General features: G+C 38.8%; 1 protein-coding gene across 3 annotated transcripts in view; it reads left to right on the top strand.

Moving 5' to 3' along the window:
• Positions 1–16,436, top strand: part of LOC123766426 (serine/threonine/tyrosine-interacting protein B) — a 28,778-nt gene extending 12,342 nt beyond the window's left edge. Inside the window, exons 3-6 of one of the 3 annotated variants that reach the window (XR_011223513.1) lie at positions 355–452; positions 1,266–1,454; positions 7,250–9,116; positions 9,276–16,436. Coding sequence is in view for 1 of the 3 variants with exons in the window: in XM_045755524.2 (XP_045611480.1) it covers positions 355–452; positions 1,266–1,454; positions 7,250–7,466 (504 nt within the window). In the remaining 2 variants the exon portion in view is untranslated. Of the gene's footprint in view, positions 1–354; positions 453–1,265; positions 1,455–7,249 lie in introns of all 3 variants that reach the window. The other 2 variants (XR_011223512.1, XM_045755524.2) reach the window with 2 other exon arrangements.
• The last annotated feature ends 274 nt before the right edge of the window (positions 16,437–16,710 follow it).

The raw sequence follows: 16,710 nt of genomic DNA, 5'->3' as shown, positions 1-16,710 counted from the left end.
GGGGGGGTGTGTGTGTGGTGTGGGGAAAAAAAAAAAAAAAAAAGTAGTTAGTAAACAGTTGATTGACAGTTGAGAGGCGGGCCGAAAGAGCAAAGCTCAACCCCCGTAAAAACACAACTAGTAAACACATTGTACAGCAATTGCAATTTCCGAGTCTAAATTCCCCATTAAGTATTTCATCAATGAGTTTGAATCTCGGTTCCATTCGGTAATGTCTATTTGAATGTTCTGTATGGTTCATTGTTCTCTTGTTTAATCTTAATGTTTTGTAAATATTAAAAACATAGTTGCAGCTGAGTTTGAGGGTTTAATTAATTACAAATTTTATTCAAATTAATAAACTTTTTTTTTCAGTTCAATACACTTCTGAATCATGGAATCACACACATTATATGCATCAGACAGAGTATAGAGTCGCACATGGTTCGGGCTAATTTTCCTGACAAGATTAAGTAAGTACTCTATTTGTATTTACCATTTATAATAATGAACTGTAACAAAACTGGTGTTACAAGGCTTAGCTAGAAGGCGAGATGTTGCTTTATACAAAGAATGTTAATAATAATGTTTTTAGTGTGAGACTGTCTCCCAAAAAAGTTGTGCATCATAGGAAAAAAAATTTCTGTAATTTATGTTTCCTGAAATAAATAAAAAAATCAAATAAATGATTCCCTATGATGCATAACTTGATGAACAACCTAAATATCATTACTGAAGAAACTAAATTTTGGCATTCATACATTATAGTTGGAATTAGCATTCATTTATGAACACTGCTTTCTTCAGGCTTCTTTCCAATTAGGCAGTAGGTTCACGTGCTGTGTAAAGTGTCGCTCTGATTATTCTAAGCTGGGACTCGAGATGTGCTGCATTCTCTTCCAGCCGGTTTTATTAATTCTCATTAAATCAGTATAACAAAAACACACCACCTTTTATAGACCTGACTACGGTATGCATGAAACCTCCAGTATATAATTCAATTAATCTATACTTGTGAAAGCTGTCATTATTACATTGTCCCGTCAGTCGGTTGCCAGATGCATGTCAAATACAGTACTGACTTACTAATATCAGGGATAGTACAGCACTGTCTAAGGTGGAGGATGGGTTACAGGGTTGATAAGTACAGTATATATAATTGATATAAATTGTATAATCATGCTCTAATTGCTGAATACAGTATACTGTATTACTAGCATTACAGTATATATATTAATGTAATATTACATTTCACTTAAGTTGAAATTTGTTTTTATTTTTTAAAGGTACTTGATATTAGACATGGCCGACAACCTGACTCAGAACCTCATATCTCATGTATCAGAATGTCGGAGGTTCATTGATGAGTGCCTGGCATCAGGAGGAAAATGTCTTGTTCATGGCAACCTTGGAATTTCCCGCAGTGCAGCAATTGTAGTCGCATACGTCATGGAAAAGAGAGCTTTAACCTATAAGTAAGTCAAATATAATCAAGTTATTTATCATCTTATATCCCACTCTGCCACTGAATTATGATGCCTTTGTCAAGTAATAATGTAGAAATCTAGGATGTTTTTGCCTTTATATAGTGCTGTAGTCATTAAATTTAAGAAACTTACAAAAGGCTTTTAAAATATCAAGTGATATTCAAAATTCTGGTTGTGAGAGCTGTGATGAGAGCAGCATGTTTAAGCAGAGTACAGTTACATACTCCAGTCTGAATAGTGACTTATACCAATACTACTGGTACCTGTTCCGTACTTTGTGAACTAGGTCACACTTTCATCATTTATTTCATACTAGGTCACACTTTCATCATTTATTTCATACTAGGTCACACTTTCATCATTTATTTCATACTAGGTCACACTTTCATCATTTAGAATAAACACTAAACTAGTTCACAATGAGCAAGAGATATGTTGGAAAATATTTGTAATCTTGTGATTACAAGTAAACATCTTGTGAGGGTGGTCAGTGAGTGAAATGCATTGAAGGAAGTAGTGGAAGCCACCTCCATCCACAGCTTAATGTGCAAATGTGACAAAAGAAATAAAGCAACAAAAAATTAAAATGGTCCTCATATAGCTAAGAGGCCGGTCCCCGTAGAACCAGATCTTACTCTGTTTAGACACTGAGAAGTAAGCGCTAACACCAACATCAGAAGTTTCTAACAGCAGGATAACATCTGCTTCATATTTAAAGTTGGTAAACATAAGAAAGGCATTTAGGAATTTAAACAAGGACTTGTTCAAGACAGTTTACCCAACCTGTGGGTAATCAGTGCATGTACCACAGTACGCAGTACCTCTCTGGAATCCACACCTCTTGAAGCACAAAAAAGGAACTTGGAAAAATTAAGAAGATTTGCAATGAAGTCAGTACATATGTTAAGGGGATGAGAGGACATAAATTGGAGCTGGAAACACAAGTCATAGAAATATAAAGAAATATGCCAAGAAATTAAAAAATGCACAGGTACTTTAGAGAGACTCTAACCCCTGCTCTTGACAGTTTGGTATCTAAAAATTACCACCTTCCTCGTTGCTTCCAGCTTGCCCTCGCTTCCCTGAAAACTAACAACTCTATTGTTATCCTTCCTTCAGACAAAGGCAATTCGATGGTTGTCGTTGACTGTGTGGACTACCTCCAGAAGTCTTGCTCTCTGCCTCTCTAAAATATGCATGCTCCTCTGATTTCTAACCCTTTGGATCTCCTTAAAACTTCTTATTCATAAACTTGGACAGCTCCCTAGTCTCTGTCCTCCCGACTTTGATCTCGTAAAACGTTTGTCATCTGCCCTTCTCTTCCTTATTTCTATGGTCTACCTAAAACTCACAAATCTGGTGTTCCTCTTCGTCCTATCATTTCTTCAAGGGGCTCTGTTGGTTATCCTCTTATCTCCTGGCTTGCCAAAACTCTCACTCCTTGTCTTGGTACTTTTTTTCCTGTACCAAGTCTTGTCTTGGTAATCTTTTTTTTTGTCTTCTGATGTAAAACTCGCCTTTCAACAAACTAACACACTTCATAGTAATATGGTTCACACTGCTGCTCCTGCTTCTAATGCTGCTGGTGTCTATTTCCTGTTCATCTTGTCCTCTCCAATACTTTGGTGAAACTGGCCATACACGGAATGACAGACTTAAGGAACGAAAAAGAAGAGTTAAATCTGCAGTCATAAACAGTGCTCTCTCCTGTCATGGTAGGGGACTAATCATCCTTTTGATTGGTCCTCTTCTAAAATAATCTTTCGTGCCTCTACTCTTCACAGATGCCATCTTGTCAAGTCAGTTTTGATACACAATATGCCCAACATGAACCTTTGTCCTGGCTTTGTTGCTGTTGACTCTTCCCTTTCACAGTACATGCTCAAATGCTATAACCTTCTTAACAAATGTAATTTGACTTAAGCTTTGCCCATTTCTGTTATTCTTACCCTTTTCTTATTCTTACCTTCATCCTATTCTTACCTTTCATCTTATTCTTACCTGCTCCTCACCTCTCATCTCACTCCCTTACCTTCTTATTTTGCTTGTCCCTCCCTCCCTCTGTTCTATCACACGACTTGAGAATAGTACAGGAAGGACCGAAACGTCATCGTTTTTTCATTTTCTGATGTAAGGTTTGACCATCATATCTTCAGCCACACTATTGTGCCTCGTTATCTGCATTGAATATTACGAAATGTCTCTTTCTGATGGATCTTTGGTGGCTCCTTCGATCCTCCTTTTCGGGGGTTTTCCCCTTTTCAGCTTGTCGATCCCTCAACTAGACGGACTCAGTCATTTAACCAGGAAGACAAAACTGAAGCCCCTCTAAAAGAAAGGGAGTTTCCAAGGAGCCACCAAAGACCCACTAGAAAGACATGTTTCATTACATTCAACACTGCTTTTCTGGGAAGCCTCCTATGCTGCTATGTCACCACAGAGAATGAAACAAAAGTGATACTCACCAGTGGTGAAGGAGAAACAGAGACGTAAGGAAGGGGGAAATAGCAACTAGATATCCGCTCCCAATACTACAAATGCCCAGCATGACCCAAGAATTTCACAAAGTAATGATCTGGCAGAACTCTCAGTGACCACCAAAACCATCAAGCCTGAGAAAGTGTCCAAGACATGTTTGTAAACACCACAGAGTTGCAAATCAATGAAAATCACGGACCTGTGGGGAAAAGCACATTGGCATACCAGAGAAAAACTGGCCCTGGAACAAGGAACCAGGGGACACTAGGCACACAACGGAGTCTGTGAGAGATGAGTCACTCCATTCCATCCTTCACTAGGAACGAGGATGGAATGGTAAACAGCTGCAACCAGACACACAAATGGGTATACCCCCAGCTGAACAATGCAAGCATCAGTGGCCAAAGGAATTCTCAGAAGACCAGCCAGCCCATGCACAATGAGAAAAGAAAGAGAAGGCTGCAAACAAGAAAACAACCACCATGACCAAGAAGACTCATGAGGAGTGTGAGCAGGCCAGAAGTGAAAAAAAAATCAAGACAAAAAGTGAAACGGCACCAAAGAAATATCGACACCAAATGCCAATGATAGCAGCTCCACCTATGCCAAGCAAAACGAGGTAACAGTACTTGGCAAGAAAAGCCGACCCACAAACCACTAAAACTAAAACAGAAATCGAGGACACGTGACAGAGACAAAAAGGAAGGAAGGAGAGCCAGGCAGCCATACACTGTCACAAGGATGAAAGCCACAGGTGAGACAAAAAGAGGAACTACCTGTTGACTGTACAATGAGTGGTACACTAGATTCAGAAACTACAAACATGGAGGAACTGAAAGAGACAAGGAACTTCTCCGGTTCAAACCGTCAAAGAGGCAAAGCTGTGGAAAAAGACACGGGTTCAAATAACAGACCCCAAGGACTGAAAATCCATGGCTAGGCTCACCAAATAGGAGGCAACTGGTGAAACCCACCAGAAAGGTTCTAGTTTGTAAAAACCTGAAGCAACAACTGAACTGGAAGGAAAATAAAAATAAATTCTCACCGACCCGAGTCCAGCCGAAAGGCAGCTATCGCAAGAGCTTCACATCTTATGAATAAGGCCACAGAAACCAGAATCCACCAGCTCCACACTGACTTGAAGAGGCCCACCACAGGGCCTTCAAACATCCCACAAAGCCAATGGAAGGACATGTCAGGGACAGTCCACTCCATGGTAAAGGAATGGAGATGAGAGACTATCTGCCAGGACATGCCCCAAACAAACAGCATGGTGAGCCAAAGCCCGAGAATCAAGAAGAGGAGTTTGGCCCAAGAGGACAAGACCAAAGCAGCATCCATGATTCCGATGATGAATCATCAGGGAGCAGTCCAAGAGGAGCAAGACCACGGAGCCTACCAAAAGATAAAGGAACCTCAGAGTGTTCCAAACTGCCATAAACATACACACTGTGACACTGTGCTGTGTGTTTGACACAAAGGACCACCCAACAACTCAGAGTGGCCAAGGTACTGCTGGTCACAAACCCAATTCATAACAGGGACGCCTGACAGCTGGGTGGACAGCACTTCGGATTTGTAGTCCTGAGGTTCCGGGTTCGATCCTCAGTGGAGGCAGAGACAAATAGGCAAAATGTTTCTTTCACCCTGATGCTCCTGTTCACCTAGCAGTAAATAGGTACCTGGGAGTTAGACAGCTGCTACAGGCTGCTTCCTGGTGATGTGTAACAAAATGGAGGCCTGGTCGAGGACCGGGCCACGGGTCACATATTCACAATATATTTGAATATTAATATATATATATTAATATTAACAATATATTTGAAAACTCAAATATATTGTGAATATTTGAGTTTTCCTGAAAAGCTGAATAGAAAACCACGACCTAACCTAACCTTCTTAGTGTTTGAAGATAAGCATTTTATTGCTTCCTAATTGCAATTAGTACTTAACCTATAGCTATATTGATATTACAGTTTTATAAAACTAATAAAACAAAACTAAAATATATCAATAAATTGTAAAGTAACTCAGGATATTTTCAAATTTTGTATAAAATCTCTATTGTTTAATAAAACTGAAAAAGAAAGTCCTGATATTTAAAACTTGTGTACAGCAAATTGAACTTGAAAACTTCATCCTAAAATTCTAAGTGTCTTAACAGAAAATGAGGAAAATAAATGGGAGGTAAATATAACCGCCCCATAAGTGCAGTTATGTACTATGTATAACTGTAAGGAAGTGTACTTATTACACTTAGTATTAAACCGTACTGATCGGAGTACGAGGTGATCGAAGGATGGGTTGAATCACCACACCCTGCATCAAAAGACCGAGGAGCCAGAAGAAACCAAGGGGAAAACCTTAAATGGCAAGCAAGATTACCCTGAGAAAAAAAGGAACCAGTATGACCAAAAGGAGCTTCTAGCCAAAGGCCAAAAGAACAAACCTTGAAGCAAGAAGGCAGAAAATTAAAAAAGGGACTCAACCCAAAAAGACAAAAACGGACTGCAGGCCAGGAGATACCCAAGTGGGAAGGAAACAGGAACAGAAGGAAACCCAGAACAAAAGGAAAACCAAATTGCCAAATATCCAACCCACCTGTGAAGACCAAACGGAGCCACAAAGGAGACACCAGTTCCAGACCAACCTGGAAGGGGCAACGAAAGAACATTCCCTCCCAAAGCATTGGGACACGAACAGAAAGGTCTAAGTGCCACAAGGCCAAGAAGGAAAAGCTCAGGCCAGCCTTCATAGCAAAACATTGAAATGTGTGATTTTGGAGAATACAGTATGTGCCATTGAAGACCTCCCCTGACAGGAAACTGTGGGGACCAGATCCTGAAAAATTATTCTTACCTCCTCTAACAACAACAAAACACACACACCTGGCAGAGAGACCACCTAGACCCTTAAACAGGATACAAACCACCAGCCAAAAATGAGTGCAGAAAAGTGGAGGAACAGATTCAGCCTTCCCAGAAAAGCCAATTGATAGGCAATAAAGAATTAGCTCTCACTCCCCTGTAGTCACTACAAGGTAAACACTTCCTAGTCCAAAACCTCCACTGCCACCACCCAACCACCAGCAATAACAACCCTGTTTGTACGATTGAAGTACAGAAGAAGAAAAAAGTTTGCATCAGATATTCTGGCTGGGGATATCTATCTTAGTTTCATTTGTGCAAGTGAACCATATCTAGCTGTTAAACTGCTTTCCAAAGTTTGCAACGTACCAGTACTTGAATTTATCATTTAATTTGTATTAGGAAAGTTTCAATACTTAGCTTTTTATCTTATTTCAGAGAGGCACTAGAATTTGTGCAAAACAGAAGATATTGCATCAATCCAAATGATGGTTTTAAACAACAGCTGATTGAGTATGAAGCAATTTACAAAGCTCAGCAGACTCTTCTCAATGGTCAGTGTTCACAAGAAAAAGGGAAACTTAAAAGAAAGCATGATCAAACTATTGACGATTTTGATCAGGATTCTTCAGAACCAATGGAAGCCTTAAGTTGATAAACAAAAATCCCAGTATGGGCAAAACATTTCATACACAATCAGACCTTGTGATAATTGAAATATTGTGAAGCTAACCAGTTTCACTAATGGTCCTTGTAAAGAGTTAGTTGTGTCAAATTTTATTTTTTTATTTTCTTATGGGTAGATGAAATATTCCAGTACTATAGTAAGTTGATTACAGAAAGAAAAGTCATGACATTAATTTCTCTTGCTTTGTGGAGGCTTAACAGTAGAGTCTAGTTATAGTCTCAAATTCACTTTATTTATTTTTGAATACAGGAGAATTTTGATAAGATTTTTATATATACTGTACTGTACTGTAATTGTATATTGATACTGTGTAGAAATATTATTCATTTGTGTCAATAGATAACAGCATAGACATGTCTTTGCTCACATTCAAATTAAGACATGCAATTCTTGGGTAAACAAAAAATGAGTTTAAAATATGCTTCAAGAACAGATTATTATTATTATTTCTTATGTCTAATGTCAGACTTATTTAAGTTCTTTAAATTGAAACGAGCCATAAGAAAAGCCTTCTTGTAATTTGAAGCAGAGGCCTTCTGCGAGCACACACATACAGATCTCTTCTCTCACATCACATACTGCTGGTAACATCCCAGATTGGACTTTAAGACAGGCTGCAGTAACACGGTTATATCTGACACAATGTTTATTGATAAGAAAACATATTTTGGAAAGTGGGCTTTATGAACATCCTTTGGTAAAATGAATGATTCTGTTTAATTTATTACTTTTGATTGAGTCTATAGGATTTTTCTTTTGATTATCTATGCATTAGCAAATTTCTATCAGTTAATCTAGATGGTATATAGGATTGCCACAGTCCCTTTGACAAACTCTAGTTCTCAGGGACACCTTCAGGCTGCTAAGTTACAGAATGAGAGAGAGAAGGAGGAAATAAGATGTGTGTGTACGCACAGTGTGTGTTTGTGTACGCATCGTAATACGTAATAAGTACGTACATAATATCTGTGTGTATACGCACAGACACACACCCATATTCTTAGTAAGGTAATAAATACAAGCAAGCATGCATTGAAGGACAAGTTCATATATACCAAACATCTGCCATTCTAAACAAGGAAGTTTCTGCACAATTCTATCACAAGAATGTGACGTATATATAGGAGAGTGTTGAGGTTGTGTGATGGGGTACATCCTGCATCCCTGGAAAGTTGAGATGATCTAATGTGCATCCCTGGAGTGTTGAGGTGATCCAACCCATGTGCCTGGAGAGTTGAGGTGATCCAACCCATGTCCCTGGAGAGTTGAGGTGATCCAACCCATGTCCGTGGAGAGTTGAGGTGATCCAACCCATGTCCCTGGAGAGTTGAGGTGATCCAACTCATGTCCCTGGAGAGTTGAGGTGATCCAACCCATGTCCCTGGAGAGTTGAGGTAATCCAACCCATGTCCCTGGAGAGTTGAGGTGGTCGATACAACATCCCTGGGGGGGTTGAGGTGGTCGATACAACATCCCTGGGGGGGTTGAGGTGGTCGATACAACATCCCTGGGGGAGTTGAGGTGGTCGATACAACATCCCTGGGGGAGTTGAGGTGGTCGATACAACATCCCTGGGGGAGTTGAGGTGGTCGATACAACATCCCTGGGGGAGTTGAGGTGGTTGATACAACATCCCTGGGGGAGTTGAGGTGGTTGATACAACATCCCTGGGGGAGTTGAGGTGGTTGATACAAAATCCCTGGGGGAGTTGAGGTGGTCGATACAACATCCCTGGGGAGTTGAGGTGGTCGATACAACATCCCTGGGGGAGTTGAGGCAAGCAGGATCTGTCCCATCACACACCCCTCGATAATTTCTCCCAGGAAGTTTCTCTTTATGTTGGCTTGAGAGTTGAGCCTTGATGTGTGCCTTGATCCTTCATATAATGTGGAGGAATGCTCATATGGCCTCAGCCCACTTGGGTTCAATTCTCAAATTCTTTGTTAGTTTTTGATGAACTTCTTTTAAACTTTTATATGTCCTGCAGACTATGGATTATCCTTTTCATCTTTACAACATCTAAATGACAATCTTTGGGCTTTTAAGACGGATATCCTTGAGCAGACAAGTGGCTTGTGGTGATACTGATATTTACAGATTGTAACTGTGTACTAGATGCATGTGTTTAACTAAAATAGTTTTATTGGCTCCAGATGGAAAGTTTAATTTATGTACATTATTGCATGGACATAACTTGATTACCCCATGCATACACACACATGAATGCATACAAACAAACATACAACCACCAAGGAATAATCAATAGCTCTAAGGAGACGTTCAACAGTTGTAGCTCATTTCCACATACACAGTCAATAACATGCACATGAATATACAACATAAGCACACATCCAAACATGGGCAACACCCGACCTATTCAATACGCACATAGACATTCACTTTATCTTTTTATTTATTTATTTATTTATTTATTTATTTATGTATGTATTTATTTTTTTCTCTCCACACTAGCTGTCTTATTTTCCCTCTTATCCCCTCCACTCTCCTCTTGTTACTTGTTATCGTGCCTCCATATCTTACCCCATACAGCAGTCCTCTCACTACCTCCCTTCACATGGCTTGCTGCCAGTACTGCCCTCTCCATCATTCCCTCTACTTGGGCAGGATGGTAGAGTGATGGTCTCGCTTCATGTTCAATCCCCGACCGTCCAATTGGTTGGGCACCTTTCCTTGCTCCCGTCTTATCCCAAATCCTCATCCTGACCTCTTCCCACGCCCACTCACACTCCTATATGTTACACACATTTGAGTTGGCTTTGAAATTGATGTTTTTTTATATGAACTTTAATTTTCTTTTTCTTAGTATTAGACTACAAATACCTATATTAGGAAATAAATTTTACATGTAAATTGGTATAATCATTTGAAATGTCTAGAAAATTTGATATTTTTAATGAATGAATTACATGCACAAAGGAATATGGGGAGGCCTACAGTTGCCCTGGTGGTTGGCTAAGCCCACCTCTGATGCTGGGCTCAAAATGTTGAGGATTGGTGGGATGCATACATACAGTCCGTTATCATCTTTACCACCGTTTCAAAGTATATTCTGAAATATACATATCATGAAATATTAAGCTGATGAATACTCTCCCAGGGCTTCCAACGTTTATTGTTTGTATGATTCAATCTCTTCTTTTCTCCTGAAATCATGTTCATGTTGTGCTCTGGTTGGTTAAGTAAATGTTGGGAAGTTGAGAGCAAGTTTAGATCCAGCCAGGTCAACACGCATGGCTGTTTTTCCCTGTGTTTTGTTAGTCTTATAAGATTTTCATTTTAGACTAACATTGTATGTACCTAAACACCTCTCTAAAACATTTGATATGCCAACCTAAACATAGTACTGTATATACTTTATTATTAAAGGACATAACTATTAAAACAAGAAAGCCATCAGACTAATTAAATGTGAATGCTTGCATCAAGCAGTCATCAGTATAATTAGCTCAATTGGCATTATAACTTATCTTTTATTGTAGAATTATAGTTTTGTGATCTCCAAATGAATTTTGCAGACTATTTAAGACAAATATTGTTTTGCACAAAAAGAAAATTCTTTAATTTTGTTCATGCCATGGTGCATAACAATTTTGTTCATGCATGGGCATGGGTGCATAACAGTTTTATTCATGCATGAGCATAGGTGCATAACAATTTTGTACATGTATGGGTAAGGATGCATAACAATTTTGTTCATGCATGGGTATGGATGCATAACAATTTTGTTCATGCATGGGCATGGGTGCATAACAATTTTGTTCATGCATGGGCATGGATGCATAACAATTTTGTTCATGCATGGGCATGGGTGCATAACAATTTTGTTCATGCATGGGCATGGGTGCATAACAATTTTGTTCATGCATGGGCATAGGTGCATAACAATTTTGTTTGTGCCATGGTGCATTACAATTTTGTTCTTGACATGGGTGCATTGCAATTTTTCAAACACTGCCTTCCTTGGAATATAGAAAGAAATCAAACTTGTATATTTATTATATCATTACTCAAGTAAAAGGTATGCTACAACTGGCATACAACTTCACATCAAGGTGTTTACGTTGAATATCCACGCTAGCAAAATATTTTGTCATCATATTTTGTATTGAATTGTTTACAAAAATTGTAGAAGGTATTCAGTATTGCTGATGACTATAAATATTTTCTAGACACAAGAGGAGTTCTTTTCACCTTAAATCAATTAATTATAATTTCCAGTTATCTAAATTAAGAGTGCTTTAGCATGATCCTTATCTGATTTACCTTCATTTTGTTCGGTTATTCATTAGTAAAAAACGGTAAATACAGCAGCCAGTGAGTGCTAGAGGTGCACATGGACCTCCACTAATGATAGATGTTTTGCTGTAAACGAACTGATCTTTTTAATGGAGCTTGTCAACTTTCATCACCGTGTTCTGCACTAGCACTTGCTTCTCCTCATTTTAGGTTTTAATATGGTTCCATGATCAACATTGTACCACTTTTTTTATTATAGTTATGAATTATCCATGCTACTGGCTCCAACATTCATGGAGGATACATTTTGCCTTCCTAACTACAAGGTAGGTATAATCAACATTCGTCCTTCAACTAGATTAGGAAATAGTGAACAAAATTTATCTGTTCACAGGATCAATGACACTTCAAAAATTATTGGAGAGGTGTGAGTGTTTGGAGAGGTGCGAGTGTTTGGAAAATTATTGGAGGAGAGGTGTTAGTGTTTGAAACGGGAGTCCCCTTCCGTTATAACATCAGGCAATGATGACTTCTCTGGGGTATTCTCCCTCTCTCCTACATTTTGCTTACGTTCCACTAGGACCTGATTGTGACTTACTGCTTAATTGGCTCACTAAGAACCTTTCCATAGAGATTTGTTTCCTTTATGGTCCTCCTCACATGTTTTTTTCATAGGTTGAACCTTACCACTGACTTTCTTGGGACCCATGGCATGGTATATAATAATTACTTATATGTTTAGAAACCAAAAAATCTGAAAAAATAAATTCGTTACAAAGAATACAAGCGCGATTGTCACTACGCGGAAGGGATTGTTAAACTGAGGGGCAGTCACCCATTCCACCACGAACCACACACTCGGTCGACCCATACGTTTATCAACAAACTCCCAACTCGAGGCAAAGCACGTAAACCGAATTGAATTTTACGAAGAAATTGAGCTCGTATCCCCAAAAATTAATTAAAAAAATAGGGGCATTCGTAAGCCGAGGTTTTACTGTACAGTATATACATATACATACATACATACGCACACATACAGAAACATACCAAACATACCAACAATACAAAAATGTGAGAAACAACTACACGGCAGTGAGAAGAGAGGCAGAAAGAAATTTTGAAAAAAGAATTGCAGACAAATGTAAAACAGAACCGGGTCTATTCTATAAATTCATAAACAACAAATTGCAGGTAAAGGATAATATTCAGAGGTTGAAAATGGGAAATAGATTCACAGAAAATGAAAAGAAGATGTGTGAAACATTAAATAAAAAGTTCCAAAGTGTGTTTGTACAAAATGAAATCTTCAGGGAACCAGACACAATAAGAATTCCAGAGAACAACATAGAACACATAGAGGTGTCTAGAGACAAAGTTAGAAAATGCTCAAGGAGCTAAGTAAGAACAAAGCAGTTGGTCCAGATGGAGTTTCACCATGGGTTCCGAGAGAATGTGCACCTGAGCTCAGCATTCCACTTAAACTGATTTTTCAGGCATCCCTGTGTACAGGAGTTGTAGCTGATGTGTGGAAAAAGGCTAACATAGTTCCAATCTACAAAAGTGGCAGCAGGGAAGACCCCCTCAATTATAGAACTGTATCATTGACAAGTGTAATAGTCAAAATATTGGAAAAAATAATAAAAACTAAATGGGTAGAACACCTGGAGAGAAATGATATAATATCAAACAGACAGTATGGTTTTCGATCTGGAAGATCCTCTGTCTCGAATTTACTGAGTTTCTATGATCGAGTCACAGAGATGCATCTATTTGAACCTAAAAAAGGCTTTCGACAGAGTTCCACATAAGAGGTTGTTCTGAAAACTGGAAAATATTGGAGGGGTGACTGGTAAACTTCTAACATGGATGAAAAATTTTCTGACTGGTAGAAAAATGAGGGCAGTAATCAGAGGCATTGTATCAGACTGGAGAAACGTCACGAGTGGAGTACCACAGGGTTCAGTTCTTGCACCGATGATGTTCATTGTATACATAAATGATCTACCAGATGGTATACAGAATTATATGAACATGTTTGCTGATGATGCTAAGATAATAGGAAGGATAAGAAACTTAGATGATTGTCGTGCCCTTCAAGTAGACCTGGACAAAATAAGTATATGGAGCACCACTTGGCAAATGGAATTCAATGTGAATAAATGCCATGTTATGGAATATGGAATTGGAGAACATAGGCCCCACACAACCTATAAATTACGTGAGATATCTTTAACGAATTCTGACAAAGAAAGGGATCTAGGGGTGGTTCTAGATAGAAAACTATCACCCGAGGACCACATAAAGAACGTTGTGCGAGGAGCCTATGCTACGCTTTCTAACTTCAGAATTGCTGTTAAATACATGGATGGGGAAATACAGTACTAAAGAAATTGTTCACGCCTTATGTTAGGCCAAAGCTAGAATATGCAGCGGTTGTGTGGTACCCATATCTTAAGAAGCACATCAACGAACTGGAAAAGGTGCAAAGACATGCTACTAAGTGGCTCCCAGAATTGAAGGGCAAAAGTTACGAGGAGAGGTTAGAGGCATTAAATATGCCAAAACTAGAAGACAGAAGAAAAAGAGGTGATATGATCACTACGTACAAAATAGTAACAGGAATTGATAAAATTGATAGGGAAGATTTCCTGAGACCTGAAACTTCAAGAACAAGAGGTCATAGATTTAAACTAACTAAACAAAGATGCCGAAGAAATATAAGAAAATTCAGTTTCGCAAATAGAGTGGTAGATGGTTGGAACAAGTTAGGTGAGAAGGTGGTGGAGGCCAAAACCGTCAGTAGTTTCAAAACGTTATATGACAAAGAGTGCTGGGTAGACGGGACACCACAAGCGTAGCTCTCATCCTGTAACTACACTTAGGTAATTACACTTAGATAATTACACACACACACATACATGCACATACATACATAAATACATACATACATTAAATATAGATATGAGAGAGAGAGAGAAGCATTAAGATGGGGGTCATGATGATGTCCTAGAAGGGTGGTAAGCAGGGAGCGTGAGACTTCACACATACAATACTTCCACTTTGACCAACACTATGGCTCTATTCAGATAAGTCCCAGAAAATCAGCAAATATGAAGGTTATGATGCTACAACTTCATTTCAATAGGCTCAAATATATTAGGTTCATATGATAAAATTGCCTTCAAGTTCTTGAGTGAGATAGCTGAAATATTTATTATGGAGACCAAGTTCTCAAGAGTGACTGCTTGCTGCATCCTAGGCACATGTTCCACCTATGAGGACCTGAGGGATTGTTTTATTTATTTATAATCTGCATTATGTATGTATGGAAAATGTCAGTCAGGTAATATGAAATCCAACTCTTCTACTAAAAATAAGATTTAGTAAGATTAAAAAAAAGGGAACTTGTGAATTAAGAAATGACTAGATTTTATTTGAATACAGTACTCTTATTTCCTTTTGTGAGGCTTTTGGTCCTAGCAATCTTCCCAGAGTGACCCCACATAAACTGCCACTAGGAGGGTTGAGGGCTGAGGAGGTCCAGTGTTTCTGTGATCTAGGAGGGATAAGTAAGCTGTGTCACAGTGAAGAAGTGCATACAAGGGACTGAATGTTAGCCAAAAGACAGGAACTAAAAACGTTTACAAAACGAAGCAGAATTGTGACTGTAAAGTGACCTGTGGTCTAGGGTGAGATAGAGACCTGACCCCAAGGAAAGGCTGGGTAAGTTAGGGATGCTACCCACCCAACAATCCCAGGTTTTTAGTGGGGAGGAAATCATTCCCAAAGTAAAAAAATAATAACATTAAGCAATAGTTGAACATTAAAATGTTGAAAGATTAAAAAAACTGAAAAGAAAAATGAGCTGAGGCAAAGTAGCCGCATGAATGCATATAAAAATATTACGTAGTAAAAATTATAAAAGGACCTTTAGACGAAAGATTAAAAATACAAATTTGAGTACAGTAGTGCTTTTCACAGTGGGAAAATCACCACTGAAAAATCAACACATTTAAGGACAAAGAACAGTAAGTAGAGAGGAGCAACACACAGCCTCAGTCACTGCCTTGGGGGAACGGAGATGGTCTTTACTGGTGTTCTGCAAGGTTAGTCTAAAATAAGATACATGAAAATATAAGAAAATGGAAAAAAGAAATGAAAATATGATGGTAAACTAAAGATAAAGGGAAGAAAGAAGCGGGAGATGTGAAGGATCATAGTAAAGAGCTATAAAGATGAAGGGAACTAAACCAGTCAACATGAGAGGTTGTGGTCTGGTCATCATACTTTAGCCACGTTATTGTGACTCATCGCCTGCACATGAGAGGTTGTAATGCAAATTGAGATCAGAAGGAAAAAGGAGAGTAAACAGATGAAGGCACTCTGAGGGAAGTCAAGAAGACATGCAAGCTAAAAGGGGATAAAGAGGGAGGTGGAGACAATGAACAAAGTTGGAGACAGTATCAGTGAAAGAGGCAATTACAGAAATAGAAAACAGGAAGAGTGGATAAATGAACTGGAAATGAACATAGGGGATTTCAAAATGTACTGGAGTAGGCTAGGAGTAACAAATCTTTGTAGACATCATGGGTGAAGAAGATCAGTTGAAGTTTAAGGAAAGGATTAAATTAAGGTAATATTAGAGGATAGTAAAAATATAAAGGATTCAACAGAAAAGGCAAAAAAAAAAAAAAAGTGGGTGTGACAGACCAGTGGGGTAAAGAGCCAGGAAGGGCTTTTGCAGAAGTAGCCAAAGGTCAGAAGCAAGGCAGACAGAAATGTGATGCAGGTAATGAACTGCAACAGACAAGAAATGGAAAGGGAGTGTTTAGTGATTATAATGAGCAGTCTCCGTGGTGTAGTGGTAAGACACTCGCCTGGCGTTCCGCGAGCGCTATGTCATGAGTTCGTATCCTGTCCGGGAAGGATTTACTGGGCGCAATTCCTTAAC

This window comes from Procambarus clarkii, chromosome 62 (genome assembly GCF_040958095.1).
Source record: "Procambarus clarkii isolate CNS0578487 chromosome 62, FALCON_Pclarkii_2.0, whole genome shotgun sequence".
Classification (NCBI taxonomy): domain Eukaryota; kingdom Metazoa; phylum Arthropoda; class Malacostraca; order Decapoda; family Cambaridae; genus Procambarus; species Procambarus clarkii.
The sequence above is the reverse complement of the archived record's forward strand: the minus strand, read 5'-3'. Positions and strand labels throughout refer to the sequence as shown.